This window comes from Canis lupus, chromosome 27 (genome assembly GCF_011100685.1).
Source record: "Canis lupus familiaris isolate Mischka breed German Shepherd chromosome 27, alternate assembly UU_Cfam_GSD_1.0, whole genome shotgun sequence".
Classification (NCBI taxonomy): domain Eukaryota; kingdom Metazoa; phylum Chordata; class Mammalia; order Carnivora; family Canidae; genus Canis; species Canis lupus.
The window spans coordinates 1,501,680-1,518,120 of NC_049248.1; the positions used below are offsets into that span (position 1 = coordinate 1,501,680).

General features: G+C 44.0%; 1 protein-coding gene across 39 annotated transcripts in view; it reads right to left on the reverse strand.

The window, feature by feature from the left end:
* The window catches only part of CACNA1C (calcium voltage-gated channel subunit alpha1 C), a 747,770-nt gene that overhangs the window by 214,080 nt on the left and 517,249 nt on the right, over positions 1-16,441 (reverse strand). For all 39 annotated transcript variants that reach the window (XM_038576272.1, XM_038576273.1, XM_038576274.1 and 36 more), the window contains exon 6: positions 1,424-1,582. In XM_038576272.1, coding sequence (XP_038432200.1) covers positions 1,424-1,582 — 159 coding nt within the window. The remainder of the gene's footprint in view (positions 1-1,423; positions 1,583-16,441) is intronic.

Here is a 16,441-nt window from a genome sequence, read left to right on the forward strand (position 1 = left end):
ATGGAGTACGACCAGATTCCACGTTTTTTTCTTCTCATTAGTTTTAGTCACTATGTAGGTGGAAAAGGCCCTGATAACAGTACTATCATGTTCTGTTGGGAGTGATGCAGTAGGTCCTTGGATTTGTCATCAGATGGCAGATTTAGGAAAGGGAACTACATGAGCTCCTGATTGCAGAGTATTGAGTGAAAAGGCTTCTATGGCCAGCCAGGTGTCCTCAGCCCCTCTTCTCAGCAGGGAGCCTGACTCTGTACAGAGTGAAGTCATCTTCCTGGTGGAGCTGGCATGCTCTTCTCTCTGGAACACTTCTTGCAGTGTCTGTCCTCTGAAACCCTGGCTCCCCAGGCTGTTGGTCATTTTCACTATGGGAACTAACTTCCCTTCTAACTTGTGGGGTGAAGGTAAAATCCACCACTAAATAATATGATGCATCTTCTGGTATCACTCCTTGTTGTACAGATCTGTCCCTACTTATGGTTCCTAAAGCAAGAGGGGTCAAATTTAATTTAAGCAGTACAGATGGAGAGCAATGTGGTATCTTTTAAAGATTCAGACAGATGCTCCCCTTTCTTCACCAAGATGCCAAAACCAAGATGAAAGATCTTGTTGTTGGAAGAAATAATCACATAAATTTAACACTCCCCTTTCGGGGGGAAGTATTTTATTTCAACAAATTTTTATGCTAAACTATTTTATGTATCTAAATTTTGTTAATTTCTGTTTAAATGATTTTTAAAGGTGCAGCTGAAATTTTAATAACCTAAGACAGTTTGTAGCATATTCCACAAACCAAAACTTTAGTCCTTTTCAGAGAAGTGCTTAATGGGTCAGCATTGCTTATTAAATATATCGATTTATAGAAAGGACCTGGAGAGAGAAGTGTCAGAAAGGCCTGCCTGTAACAAGGGGCCAGGAGAAGCAGAAAACACTGAGCACAGAGGAGGCAAGATCAGCCCCGAAGGGTGGACAGAACCCAGGGCTTTTGATGACAAGGGACACTGAAGGACCAATGAACAGAGAGACACACCATCACTACATCAGTTCTGATTTTTAAATTAAAATACTCCAGGTTGTCTAGGTGATGTTTCTAGATTTGCACAGCTCATTTAAACTGTTTAGTAGTGCTGGATGGGAGCTTGCAATTAGCTGTTCCAACAGAGATCTATTTAGTATCTTAGTGCAGGAGGCAGCATATCAGTCTCATAACAGGGATGTATTTCATTAAAAAGAAATATTAGCTGAGAGGAAAAGAACACCAATCTCTGCCTCTCATGTACCCATGGAATGAAAAGATGAGTGCTTCAGTGGAGGACGCCTGCCCTAGCACCTCTGGTCATATGGTAGCAGTTCACCCAGCTACAAGGAAAGTAGTGATAAGACAGGGAAATTTCTTGAGAGCTGGTCACTCGGCATCTTCCCTTACCTGCTATGCCTTCCTGGTTGTAGCAGGTCTTATGCATTTTCCCCATGAAGAGCTCCAAGCCGATTATGGCATAGATGATAATGACAAACAGCACTAACAGGGCAATATGCAGCAGGGGCACCATGGCCTTGATAATGGAATTCAGAACCACCTGGAGACCTACAATGACAAAATCAGACAGTAGTCATGAGCACATCAGGTTCCATTTACTGAAACAAGTGCTATCTTGGATGCCGTAATGACATGATCTCATGTAATCTTTTTAGCACCTCTACCAGTGATATGTCATAAACCCCATTTTTTAGATGAGGAAAGTGAGGCTTAAGGTCACCCAGTCAGTGAGTGACAGAGCAGTGATTGATAACTAAGTTGGCCTGACTCCAAATCTTTCTTGGAGGCACATGCAAATGGAAGGACTAGCAGATTCTGTGCTTCTAAGGGGAAGAACATATTGTTTTATCCAGAATGGTCCAATTTTTAATATCCTGTCTTAGAGACAGCCTAGCATCTTTTTGTTCTAAACCAGTGTCTCACTACAATAGAGTTAACTTGGACTAGAGACAGCCCTGCAAGGACTCACATATTACTCAATGTGGGATTACTAGAGCCTATGGCTGAACCATCTGCCAGAAAACATAAATCTAGTTGTCAGGCATCTAGGAGGGTGGGACTTCCTTTGTTGAAACTGATTCATACCTTCCAGGATACAAGTATGTGGTGGGACCTTCTCTCCAGAGATTACATGAGTGGACCTCTCTGCCTATAGATTTCCAATCAGGCCCCTTTCCCTCAGAGCCTAAATCTGAAGAACATATCAGCCTTCCATTCAAAAACCCCAGTGAAGGGAGTTCATGTTTAATGGATGTGTACTTTCCATCTGGGGAGATGAAAAAGTTCTAGAGATGGATGGTGGTGATGGCTGCACAGTGTGAATATACTTAGTGCCACTGAACCATACACTTAAAATGGTTATAATGGGCAAATTTTGATATGGATATGTTACCACAATAAAAGCTGAAAGTACCCAGATCCTGTCAGGAAAAAAAAGTAAATGAAAAATCCTATTTAGCATATGGGTCTTGTCAGTGCACCCCAAAAGTCTTTAGGCTTGTACTATTGTCTTGTGGCAAAAAGGATCCCTGAATTTATGAGCTCAACCCTCTATGACACCAAGAATGCTCTTTGTTTAAAAGGGATGTTACAAGTTTTCATTTGTAAATAGTGGAGCCAGAGTTATCAGAAAGCCACCCCCAGATTACATCCAGTCCCAAGAAAGCTTTCTGTCTACAGTGACTACACCAAATCTTCATGTCTAAGGAGAGACGTGGGAGAAGGACAGGTTCTCCTTCCTTACCTCTAGGCCAGTTGTGCCAGATTTTCAGTTCCTAGAAAATCTTGTGGCCACCTTTGACATACATAAGGTGGGATACCTACCTGTGGATCTCCTATACAGGGCCACATCTAGCGTCTCCACCTGAGGTACCCACCCAGCTGTGGACATCCTTCCACTCTTCCGTGTATTGGGAGTTTCACCTTTGTACTCACCCATGGCCCTCCCTATGCACTGGATAAACAGTCTGGGTCACCCTCTTCCCAGGCCCCAAGGCAGCCACTGTTGTTTTGTGATTTGGTGGAGTGATTTTCACAAGGCTAATTAGAGGAATTCTCCCTAGCTATTAAGCCAAGATGGGGAGAGGCAAAAAAAATATAAAAGAAGAGAAAAGCTGGAATAATTTTACCTGTGAGTTAATGAGAGTGCTTTTGCAGCTTCCCATTAGAACAAGATGTTTTCAGATCCAAATGATTTCATTAATTAGCAAGTTGTACACACATTAGTGTTAAAGTAAGTGAAGCCATGGAGGAAGTTGAAAACTGAACTGCAAAACAAGTTTCAGAGGTGTCTGCTGGTGGAGGAGTGCTCTGAGTGCTCCTCACTGAAGGGGAGGGAGATCTCTGGCTCAGGCCTACCAGGGCCAGCAGCAGGCTTTGTTATCAGACCTTCGATGCCACCGCCTGGGGTGCTGAGAAAGTGGTGGGAGACACAAAATGGGAGACTCCCCTTTGTGCTGTGGCCAGAAGTTCTTCTGCTCTCAGAATCCTTCCTGTGCCCTTCATGGGGCACAAGGGCTGGAGCCTGAAATACTTTTCTGTCCACTCCCATCCCCTGCCCCTCATTCTCTGCATTGCTGGTCAAAATAGCTTTTCTTTTAGCCTCAAATATGCCATACTGGCAGACCTCAGAGATATTGAAGGTTCAATTCCAGACCACTGCAAGGAAAGGAATGTTGCATTAAAGCAAGTCAAATGCATGTTTTGGTTTCCCGATGCATATAAAGGTTATGTTTACACTACGCTGGAGTCTATTAAAGCGTGCAATAGCATTATCTCTAAAAACTCAACATATATACCTTAATTAAAAAATACTTTTTTTGCTAAAAAATGCTATCATCTGAGCTTTCAGTGAGTCATAATCACCAATCACAGATCACCATAACAAATATAATAATAATAAAGAAGTTTGAAATGTTGTGAGAATTACCCACATGTGACACAGAAACACTAAATGAGCAAATGTTGCTGGGAAAGTGGCTTGGCAGATTTGCTTAATGCAGGGTTGCCACAAATTCTCAATTTGTGAAAAATGCAGCATCTGCAAGCACAATAATATGAAGTACAATAAAGCGAGGTATGCCTGAACTTCCTCTGCCCCAGGGCTGTGAAGCATGCTGTCCCCCTCAGCCTGGAAGACTTTCCCACAGTCCCCTCCTACCTAGCCTTCAGCTCTCAGCCCAAGCATCTCTCTTCCCCAAGCTCCAATATATCTCCTTGGAATGATTTTCCTTCCTTTGGAGCATTAGTCTCACTTCAGAACTATATGTCTATTTAGTGGTTTTTGAGCATTTTTATTTGTCTTTCACATTGTACTGAGTTTTGTGAAGACAGGAACCGCCCGCTCTTTTCACTGCTTTAGCACTAATGCCTTGCTTGGTGCTCAGCATGTGGCAGGCACCCAGCAAGTATTTACTGAAGAAGGGACAAAACTCTCAATCTAGGTTAATGTTCTTGCTGTCATGGTGATCTGATGGACTTTGCTGCAATGGAGTCTGCTCTACAGGTAAGGATGTGAATGGACAGGTAAGTTTCAGAGGCCTGCAAACTTAGGCAGAGACTACTGAGTAGGCTACAGAGAGGCCAAAAGGAAGCTACAGCAGTCCGTGGGGCTCCCTTCCAGCCATCAGGGATGCCACCAGAGTCCTGAAATAATGCTCTGTTCGCCCGTCCCTTTCTCAGCTGGGGGCCATACCACCCACCTGAGCACCCAGTCCAGAAATCTGATTCCTGAGGCTTTTCCCTTTAACTGGTTACCAAGTCATGCAAGTTTGATTTTGAAGTATCCTTGGACGAGAACAAATTATTTTTACTATATAAGTAACATATGAAAAATAATGTATTATAGAGAAAATGACAGAGAACATAGAAAATCATAGAGAAATAGAAAATACTTATTATAGAGAAATTAAAAAACATGGGAAGCAAAAAGAAGAGGGAAGTCATCCCTTATTCCACCACTCAGAGATGACCACTGTTGCCTTTGGCATGTATTTTGGATATTTTGGTTCATGACTTGTTTTCTTCTTCTTTATCCTCTTGGTGTTTTTCATTCAGTTAACAGTCTCTTTATGTCCAGTTTTACCCAATCTTCATGTTACAGTTAGAAAGCTCATGCTGAAGCACAAACTGGGGGCACCTGGGTGGCTCAGTGGTTGATCATCTGCCTTCAGCTCAGGTCATGGTCCAGGTCCTGGGATCAAGTCCGGCACCAGGCTCCCTGCTCAGTGGGGAATCTGCTTCTCCCTTTCCCTTAGACCTCCCCCCACCAACACTTGTGCTCTCTCTCTCTCAAAATAAATAAATAAAATCTTAAAAAATAAGGTACAAACTGGAATGTGTTGCTCCCCTGATGAAAAGTCCTTTGATGACCCTCACCACCTACAGGTAAAACCCACCTGCCTCCTTTCATACTTTGATCACATCCGATTCCAGTTTATACCTTACATTCCAAGAATATACTGAACTGTCTAAAGTTCTCTCCTTTCATGGCTCCCTATCTTAGCATATGCTATTCCACCTGCCTTGAATATCATTCCCTGCAGCCTCTTGCATCTTCTCATCTTTCTATCTCAGCACATAGTAGTGACTCAATGCACATGAAACAGAATTACATTTGTAAGCACAGGCTGCCTTAGAAAACACTAACCACAATTATGAAAGAATTGGAAACCATGTCATGCAATAATCTTTAGAAGAAACTGAAGATATATTGTCAGGAAAAGATAAGACTCATGGAATGGGAAAAGCATAAGCAGAGAGGGTGATATCAATGATTTTCACATGATTTAAACTGCTATTTTGAGGAACAGTTAGATGAATTTGATGTAACCACATGGATGGAACCAGGACTAATGAGGAGGTTTCCAGAAAAGGTTAGGTTCAACAGAAATGAAAACTATCAAAAAACCAGACCTATCTGAAGGTAGAAGGAGATACTTTAAGAGATAGTGGGATAGCCAAAATATGGAAAGAGCCCAGATGTCCATTGACAGATGAATGGATAAAGAAGATATGATTATATATATATAATATACATATATCATATATATATGTAATGGAATATTAATCAGCCATAAATAGAATGAAATCTTTCCATTGGCTGCAATGTGGCTAGAACTAGAGGGTATTATGCTAAGGGAAATAAATCAGTCTGAGAAAGACAAATACCATAAGATTTCACTCATATGTGGAATTTAAGAAACAAAACAGATGAACATAGGGGAAGGGAAGGAAAAATAAAATAAGATAAAAACAGAGAGGGAGGCAAACCATAAGAGACTCTCAACTCTAGGAAACAAGCTGAGGGTTGCTGGAGGGGAGGGGGATGGGGGGATGAGGTAACTGGGTGATGTGCATTAAGGAGGGCACCTGATGAAATGAGCACCTGCTGTTATATGTGACTTATGAATACTAAATTCTACCCCCAAACTAATAATACACTATATATCAACTAATTGAATTTAAATAAAAAAATAAAAGAGGTAGTGGGCTCTCCATCTTCAGATGTGTCCAAGTATTGACTGAACAAGTTCTTGGAGGAGGTGCCTTGTTGTCATTCAGCCACTGGGTGAAGAATTGCCAGGCACACTAAAGTCCCCTATATCCTGATTAACCTATTCTGAAGACATTACCATGGGTCAGGTACAGCTCTCAGCACTCTCCTTGGATTATTCTATTTCCCCCTTCATAGGCAACAACCTATGAAGTAGGTACTATTATTAACTGTATTTTACAGATGAGAAAAGTGAGTCCTAGAGAAGTTAAATGACTTTCCCATAGTTACATAGCTGGTGAGTGGTGGTATGGGGTACAGCGCCAGGCAGCCTGGCTCCAGAGCCTATGGTCTTCATCATTGTGCTAAATGTTTCCCTATACCAACTAGACTGTGGGTCTCAGCCTCTAAAATCTGCATCTAATAAGCAGTAACACATGTTTGCAACATCTGCAGTGAAGGTTGAGAAGCCTACTTCCTGCTTTCAGGAGAGCCCACATGTTTCCAAGCCAAGTCCAGGAAAGGCTTCTAGTTTCTGCCTGCTTTCCTCACAGCCAGGCCAGGATGGCAGAACTCAGGCTGCTGCATGAAAGCATAGGGCCAGAAGTCGTTCTTTCCCATCCATCATACAGACTGTAGCTCTCAAGGCCTGGATGCTTAATATCTTTTCTTTGGGACTGGCTCCCAGCTGTCCCAGAAACAGTTCCTCCAGCTCAAGCTCTAATTTGGAAAACACATTGATATTTTGCCACCCAAGTGTTCTCCTGCAATAAGCCACACTTACAGATAAGCAATTGCTAGGCCCTTCTTCAGGGCTGGCTGATCATGTCGGTGGAAGCAAATGGGCCCTAGGTAAGCCTAGTGAAGAAACTACTGGAAAATGCCCTGGTAACACAAGATCAATAAAAGCCTACAAATGAGATGAGTCTATTTTCCTAGCCTCAACTCAGGATATGAGATCTGACAAATACACGTGTACTAATGGGGACAATAAGGGAGTATATTTGATATGAGAACTATACCAGGAAATTTGGAACATAGAGATCCACACAGGGATTAAACATATCATCTAGAAATTCAGGGTCTGTTAATCTACAATTCATGTCAGGTGACCTCTTGGTAGAAGGAAAATCTCCCAAAATGCCCAATATTCAATGCTGAATTTAAGAAAAGGACAGAGATGGAGCTTAGTTGGCATATGGCCTTTTCTTTTCTCCCTCTTATGTTGCTGTTAAGCCCTGGACTAATGGCTGCATGCCTTCAGGGGTCCAGCCTGCAAATTCAAGGTCAGTAAAGGCTTAGAGGATCTGAGTTTATAAATCATCCTATTTTTTCCTTTAAAGATTAAGAGAAATCATCAATCAGTTATTGAAAGTAAAACCTGGCTTCTTTCCTGAAGGCAGTGTTGAGATTAGCCTGAAAATGCCCTGGCTGACTGAAGTTGGTGCTTCCACACCTGTTACAGATGGTCCACCATGATGGATACATGGCTGAAGACACATCCTACTCTTGTTTTATAAAAGAGCATCCCACTAAAGCCTGCTTTGGTGATGAATTGTTCTTTTCAGGGCCCCAGGAGTCACATCAGGAAGGAATTTGAAAATGACTTTGTGAGCAAGAGCCTGAACAAGGAAAATGAAAAGTTACTGGGGCTGAAAGGTAATGTGCAAAAGAGTTGTCTTATCAAGCGCTAGACCTACAGGCTCTGTTCTTTTCATGTAAACTCTGTTTCCATGCTCCTTCTTTTGAACTAAACTTTTAAGTCATTCTGGTATAAAATGAGAGGAAAGGGAAAAATAATTGAAGACCCCGCCAAATTGGAGATCTTTGCTAATATTAGTTTGATTTCAGTGTTTAGGTTCCACATTGACTTAAGCGTTTTTGTTGGTGGCTAGGAATGTACACTTCATGTCCAACTTTTCAGACTCCACAGTTCCAGCCAAGCATTCAGAAAGCAATAAAAATGATCAAGAAATTCTGATTGTAGAACTGACAAGGAAACTGCTGAGAATCACTGAACCAGCAGAAGAGTGGTTTGGGTTTAGTGTAGTGGTGGTAGGTACAAGTTTCTCATAGATAGACTCAGTTTATCAGAACAGGAGGAGGACTTTGGGATCACCTAATGTAGTATTTTAATCTTCACTCATTCAAAGGATATATATTAAGTTATGTTTCATGGGCCACCTGCTATGTTAGGGTTGGAATAGAGTGGTGGATAAGAGGTCTATAGGCATTGTAATGGAAGCCAAACATTAATCAATCATACAAATAAATAATTACCAATGCGTCAAGAGTTTTAAGGGAAGAGAACAAGGTATGCTGAGGATCATCCTTTGGCACAGAGGGTAGAGGAAGGCTTCCCAAAGAGGAAGGGAACATGGCCAGGTGAGTGGGCAGGTAGACAGGTCCAGGCAGAGAGGTCTATAAGTTCCAGCTGAAGAAGGTTGCCTGAACAGCTCAGGAAAGACCTATGGCTCTCCTAATTGTTAGCCTCATGCTTTTTCTTTGTCTTTGTTCTGCCTATTAAAAACATTACTGGAAGGAGATTTGGGAAACCAGTTTGCTGCTTGTTTGAAGTATGGGAAAGCAGAAAATCACTTTCACTTTCGGAGAAAACAATTCAGGAAGCACAATGAGAAAGACTCTCCTGACAACTTCCTCATTTGTAAAATGGAGGAAATAATCCAAGCCACAGGGAGAGCAGAGGAAGGCAGGGAATTGGGCCAAGAGTGTTCTACAGGCATACCTTGTTTTACTGTGCTTTGCTCTGCTGCACTTTGCAGATACTACATTTGTTTTTACAAATCGAAGGTTTATGGCAACCCTGCATTAAGTCTATTTGTGCCATTTTTCTCGGCAGCATTTTGCTCACTTTGTGTCTCTGCATATTTTGGTAATTTTCAAAATATTTCAAATGTTTTCATTATTATTATATTTGTTATGGTCATCTGTGATCTTTGATGTATCATTGTAATTATTTAGGGGTACCATGAACCCCACCCATATAAGATGGCAAACCTAGTAAGTGTTGTATGTGTTTGCCTGCTCTACCAACTAACTACTGAAACACAATAATATTGAAATTAGGCCAGTTAATAACCCTACAATGGTCTCTAGGTGTTTAAGTGAAAGGAAGAGTTATGTGTGTCTCTCTCTCCTTTTAAATCAAAAGCTAGCAATGATTAAGCTTAGTGAGGAAGGCATGTATAAAGCTGAGACAGGCTGAACTCCAGGCCTCTTATACCAAACAGCCAAGATGTGAATGCAAACGAAATGTTCTCGAAGGAAACTAAAAGTGTTATTCTAGTGAGCACACACAATTAAGAAAGTGAAACAGCCTTATCGTTGACATGAAGAGAGTTCTAGTGGCCTGGAGACCAGATCTCACTAAGCATAACATTCCATTAAACCAAAGCCTAATCCGGAGTAAGGCCCTAAGTCCCTTCAGTTCTATGAAGGTTGAGAGCGGTGAAGAAGCTGCAGAAGAAAAGTTTGAAGCTAACAGAGGTTGGTTCATGAGGTTTAAGAAGAGAAGCCATCTCCATGACATAAAAGTGCAAGATGAAGCAACAGGCACTGATGGAGAAGCTGTAGCAAGTTATTAGAAGATCTAGCCAAGATCATTAATGAAAGTTGCTACACTAAACAGATTTTCAATGTAGACAAAATAGTCTTATATTGGAAGATGCTTTCTAGACTTTTATAACTAGAGAGGAGAAGTCAATGCCTGGTCTCAAAACTTCAAAGGACAGGTTGACTCCTGTTAGGGGCTAATGTAGTTGGTGAATTTAAGTTAAAGCCAATGCTTTGCCATTCTAGGGCCCACAAAAATTATGTTAAATATACTCTGACTATGCTGTATAAATGGAAAAACAAAGCCTGGATGACAGCACATCTATTTACAATACAGTTTACTAAATATTTTAAACCCACTGTTGAGAACTACTTCCCAGAAAAAATGGTTCCTTTCAAAATATGACTGCTCACTAACAATGTACCTGGTCAGCTAAGAGCTCTAATGGAGGTGTACAATGAGATGAATGCTGTTTTCATGCCCACTAATGCAACATCCATTCTGCAGCCCATGGATCAAGGAGTAATTTCAACTTTTACAATTTAAGAAATACATTCTGTAAAACCACAGTTCCTACTGATAGTGATTCCTCAGATGGATCTGGGAAGAGTAAACTGAAAACCTTCTGGAAAGGATTCACCATTCTAGATGCTAGTAAGAACATCTGTGATTCACAGCAAGAGGTTAAAATATCAACATTAACAAGAGTTTGGAAGAAGTTGATTCCAACCTTCATTGCTGACTTTGACAGGATCAAGACTCCAGAGGAAGTAACTGCAGATGTGGTGGAAAGAGAAAAAGAACTACAAGTAGAAGTGGGACCTGAAGATGGGACTACATTGCTGCAATCTTGTGATAAAACTAGAACAGTTGAGGAGTTGCTTCTTATGGATGAGCAAAGAAAGTGGTTTCTTGAATGGAATCTACTGCTGGTGAAGATTCCATGAAAACTGCTGAAATGACAGCAAAGGACTTAGAATATTACATAAACTTAGTTGATAGAGCAGTAGCGGGGTTTGAGAGGATGGACTCTGATTTTGAAAGAGGTTCTACTATGGGGAAAATACTATCTAAGAGTATTACATGCTACAGAGAAATTGTTCATGAAAGGAAAAGTCAAACAATGGAGCAAACTTCATCATTGTAGAGGAATATATTTCCATTAAACAGGTGCCCAATAGAGCATTGTCCTTACCATGTCCATTAAGACCCCTATTGTCCCTAGACCTGAATCACTTTGGACCTGGGACACAGATGTTGAGGAAGTGTAGATAAAATACCAACATTTCCCAGGAGGAGAATCTAGGATGATGCTTTTCTTCTTTAACTACTACTTCTCCTTAAGTTTGCCCTGGCAGAAATACTATCAGAGGGGCTCCCCTTCTCTAATGAGGAGAAACTGATACCTAGACAGTAGAGAGCTCTTCTTCTAAGGTCAAAGTTGTTTTCTCCAGGCCACCACACACAACTGTGCATTCCTTACCTGTGAACCTATTGAGCACCTATGAAGTACTCTGCTGATCGCTATGGGAGGTGGGGGAGAAGGATAGTGCAATGCAGTGGTTAAAGCAGAAGGACCCCTGGTTGACCCAAATGACCAAGTTGAATCCTGGCTCCACCACTTCTCAGACAAGTGACCTTGGATAAACTATTTGATCTCATCTTAAGGTAAGGATGATGATACTCCCTACCCTTGATTAAACCAGTTAATTCACATTAAATACTTAGAACAATTGTGGCGGATAGTAAATGCCATTATTATTGTAAGCATGGTCAAGCTATCAATGGAAACCTAAAGCAGTGAATGTGCACACAGGTTACCTGGAATCTTGTTAAACTGCAGATTCTGATTCAGGCTATGTAGGGAGGAGCCTGAGTTCTATATTTCTGAGCATGCCTGGGTGATACCAAAGCTCTTCTTGCTCCACTGACCACACTTTGGGAAGCAAGGCCATAGAGCATGCTGGTCACCCTGGGAGGTCACAGCAATCAATCTCGTCTGGTCTTGCTCTTAAGTAGTTATTGGATTTTCATCGTAGTAGGGTGATCCTTGTCACATCACTCTTGTCAGATAATTTATATGAGGGAGGAGAGGCAAGATGGCGGAAGAGTAGGGTCCCCAAGTCACCTGTCCCCACCAAATTACCTAGATAACCTTCAAATCATCCTGAAAATCTACGAATTCGGCCTGAGATTTAAAGAGAGAACAGCTGGAATGCTACAGTGAGAAGAGTTCGTGCTTCTATCAAGGTAGGAAGACGGGGAAAAAGAAATAAAGAAACAAAAGGCCTCCAGGGGGAGGGGCCCCGCGAGGAGCCGGGCTGAGGCCGGGGCGAGTGTCCCCAGGACAGGAGAGCCCCGTCCCGGAGGAGCAGGAGCTGCACCGACCTTCCCGGCGGAAAGGGGCTTGCGGGGAGGTGGAGCAGGACCCAGGAGGGCGGGGATGGCCTCGGGCTCCCGGGGACACTAACAGGCACCTGCGCCCTGGGAGAGTGCGCCGAGCTCCCTAAGGGCTGCAGCGCGCACGGGGGACCCGGAGCAGCTGGGGGGCTCGGGGGCGGCTCCGCGGAGGGGGCTGCGGGGCGGGAGCAGCTCGGGGGGGGCTGGGGGGCGGCTCCGCGGAGGGGGCTGCGGGGCGGGAGCGCGAATCCAACAGCGCAGACCGGGAGCACAGGGCGCCGGGACACAGCCCAGGATCCGGCCTCCCCCGGGACAGGCAGAGGCCGGGAGGGCCCAGGACAGCGAGGACGCTCCTGCCGGAGCTGAGCAGATCAGCGGCCCCGCCCGGAGCCTCCAGGCCCTGCAGACGGAGAGCTCCGGAGTTACTGCGGGAGCTGACTCCAGGGCTCCAGAGCTGGCCCCGCCACTGGGGTTGTTCCTCCTGGGGCCTCACGGGTTAAACAACCCCCACTGAGCCCTGCACCAGGCAGGGGCAGAGCAGCTCCCCCAAGTGCTAACACCTGAGAATCAGCACAACAGGCCCCTCCCCCAGAAGACCAGCTAGACGGACAACTTCCAGGAGAAGCCAAGGGACTTAAAGTACACAGAAGCAGAAGATACTCCCCTGTGGTATTTTTTTTTCTGTTTGCTTCCCCCACCCTTTTTTCCCTTTCTTTCTTTTTCTTTCTCTTTTTTCTTCCTTTTTTCTTTTTCTCTTTCCTTCTTTCTCTCTTTTTCTCCTTTTCCTAATACAACTCGTTTTTGGCCACTCTGCACTGAGCAAAATGACTAGAAGGAAAAGCTCACCTCAAAAGAAAGAATCAGAAACAGTCCTCTCTCCCACAGTGTTACAAAATCTGGATTACAATTCGATGTCAGAAAGCCAATTCAGAAGCACTATTATACAGCTACTGGTGGCTCTAGAAAAAAGCATAAAGGACTCAAGAGACTTCATGACTGCAGAATTTAGATTGAATCAGGCAGAAATTAAAAATCAATTGAATAAGATGCAATCCAAACTAGAAGTCCTAACGACGAGGGTTAAAGGAGGTGGAAGAAGGAGTGAGTGACATAGAAGACAGGTTGATGGCAAAGAGGGAAACTGAGGAAAAAAGAGACAAAACAGGGGGGAGGAGCAAGATGGCGGAGGAGTAGGGTCTCCAAATCACCTGTCTCCACCAAACTACCTAGAAAACCTTCAAATTATCCTGAAAATCTATGAATTCGGCCTGAGATTTAAAGAGAGACCAGCTGGAATGCTACAGTGAGAAGAGTTCGCGCATCTATCAAGGTAGGAAGACGGGGAAAAAGAAATAAAGGAACAAAGGCCTCCAAGGGGGAGGGGCCCCGCGAGGAGCCGGGCTGAGGCCGGGGCGAGTGTCCCCAGGACAGGAGAGCCCCGTCCCGGAGGAGCAGGAGCTGCACCGACCTTCCCGGGCGGAAAGGGGCTCGTGGGGAGGTGGAGCAGGACCCAGGAGGGCGGGGATGCCCTCGGGCTCCCGGGGACAGTAACAGAGCAACTGCGCGCCCAGGAGAGTGCGCCGAGCTCCCTAAGGGCTGCAGCGCGCACGGCGGGACCGGCGGGACCCGGAGCAGCTCGGAGGGGCTCGGGCGGCGGCTCCGCGGAGGGGGCTGCGCGGCCCCGGGAGCAGCTCGGAGGGGCTCGGGCAGAAGAAGAGGCTCCGTGCGGAGGGGGCTGCGCGGTTCCAGGAGCAGCTCGGAGGGGCTCGGGCGGCAGCTCCGCGGAGGGGGCTGCGCGGCCGGGGAGCGCGAATCCACCAGCGCAGGCTCCGGAGCACAGGGCGCCGGGACACAGCCCAGGATCCCGCCTCCCCCGGGACAGGCAGAGGCCGGGAGGGCCCAGGACAGCAAGGACGCTCCTGCCCCAGCTGAGCACATCAGCGGCCCCGCCCCGGAGCCTCCAGGCCCTGCAGAAGGAGTTCCTGCCGGAGCTGACTCCAGGTTTCCAGAGCTGCCCCGCCACTGGGGCTGTTCCTCCTGCGGCCTCACGGGGTAAACAACCCCCACCGAGCCCTGCACCAGGCAGGGGCAGAGCAGCTCCCCCAACTGCTCACACCTGAAAATCAGCACAACAGGCCCCTCCCCCAGAACACCAGCTAGACTGACAACTTCCAGGAGAAGCCAAGGGACTTAAAGAACACAGAATCAGAAGATACTCCCCGGTGGTTCTTTTTTTGTTTGTTTGTTTTTGTTTTTGTTTTTGTTTTTGTTTGTTTTGCTTTTTGATTTGTTTCCTTCCCCCACCCCCTTTTTTTCTCCTTTCTTTTTCTTTCTCTTTTTCTTCTTTTTTTTTTTTTCTTTTTTTTTCGTTTTTTTTTTTCTTTTTCCTCCCCCTTTTTTTTTCTCTTTCTCTTTTCTTTCCTTCTTTCTCTCCTCTCTTTTTCTCTTTTTCCCAATACAACTTGCTTTTGGCCACTCTGCACTGAGCAAAATGACTAGAAGGAAAACCTCACCTCAAAAGAAAGAATCAGAAACAGTCCTCTCTCCCACAGAGTTACAAAATCTGGATTACAATTCAATGTCAGAAAGCCAATTCAGAAGCACTATTATACAGCTACTGGTGGCTCTAGAAAAAAGTATAAAGGACTCAAGAGACTTCATGACTGCAGAATTTAGAGCTAATCAGGCAGAAATTAAAAACCAATTGAATGAGATGCAATCCAAACTAGAAGTCCTAACGACAAGGGTTAACGAGGTGGAAGAACGAGTGAGTGACCTAGAAGACAAGTTGACAGCAAAGAGGGAAACTGAGGAAAAAAGAGACAAACAATTAAAAGACCATGAAGATAGATTAAGGGAAATAAACGACAGCCTGAGGAAGAAAAACCTACGTTTAATTGGGGTTCCCGAGGGCGCCGAAAGGGACAGAGGGCCAGAATATGTATTTGAACAAATTCTAGCTGAAAACTTTCCTAATCTGGGAAGGGAAACAGGCATTCAGATCCAGGAAATAGAGAGATCCCCCCCTAAAATCAATAAAAACCGTTCAACACCTCGACATTTAATTGTGAAGCTTGCAAATTCCAAAGATAAGGAGAAGATCCTTAAAGCAGCAAGAGACAAGAAATCCCTGACTTTTATGGGGAGGAGTATTAGGGTAACAGCAGACCTCTCCACAGAGACCTGGCAGGCCAGAAAGGGCTGGCAGGATATATTCAGGGTCCTAAATGAAAAGAACATGCAACCAAGAATACTTTATCCAGCAAGGCTCTCATTCAAAATGGAAGGAGAGATAAAGAGCTTCCAAGACAGGCAGCAACTAAAAGAATATGTGACCTCCAAACCAGCTTTGCAAGAAATTTTAAGGGGGCCTCTTAAAATTCCCCTTTAAGAAGAAGTTCAGTGGAACAGTCCACAAAAACAAAGACTGAATAGATATCATGATGACACTAAACTCATATCTCTCAATAGTAACTCTGAATGTGAACGGGCTTAATGACCCCATCAAAAGGCGCAGGGTTTCAGACTGGATAAAAAAGCAGGACCCATCTATTTGCTGTCTACAAGAGACTCATTTTAGACAGAAGGACACCTACAGCCTGAAAATAAAAGGTTGGAGAACCATTTACCATTCGAATGGTCCTCAAAAGAAAGCAGGGGTAGCCATCCTTATATCAGATAAACTAAAATTTACCCCAAAGACTGTAGTGAGAGATGAAGAGGGACACTATATCATACTTAAAGGATCTATTCAACAAGAGGACTTAACAATCCTCAATATATATGCTCCAAATGTGGGAGCTGCCAAATATATAAATCAATTATTAACCAAAGTGAAGAAATACTTAGATAATAATACACTTATACTTGGTGACTTCAATCTAGCTCTTTCTATACTCGATAGGTCTTCTAAGCAAAACATCTCCAAAGAAACGAGAGC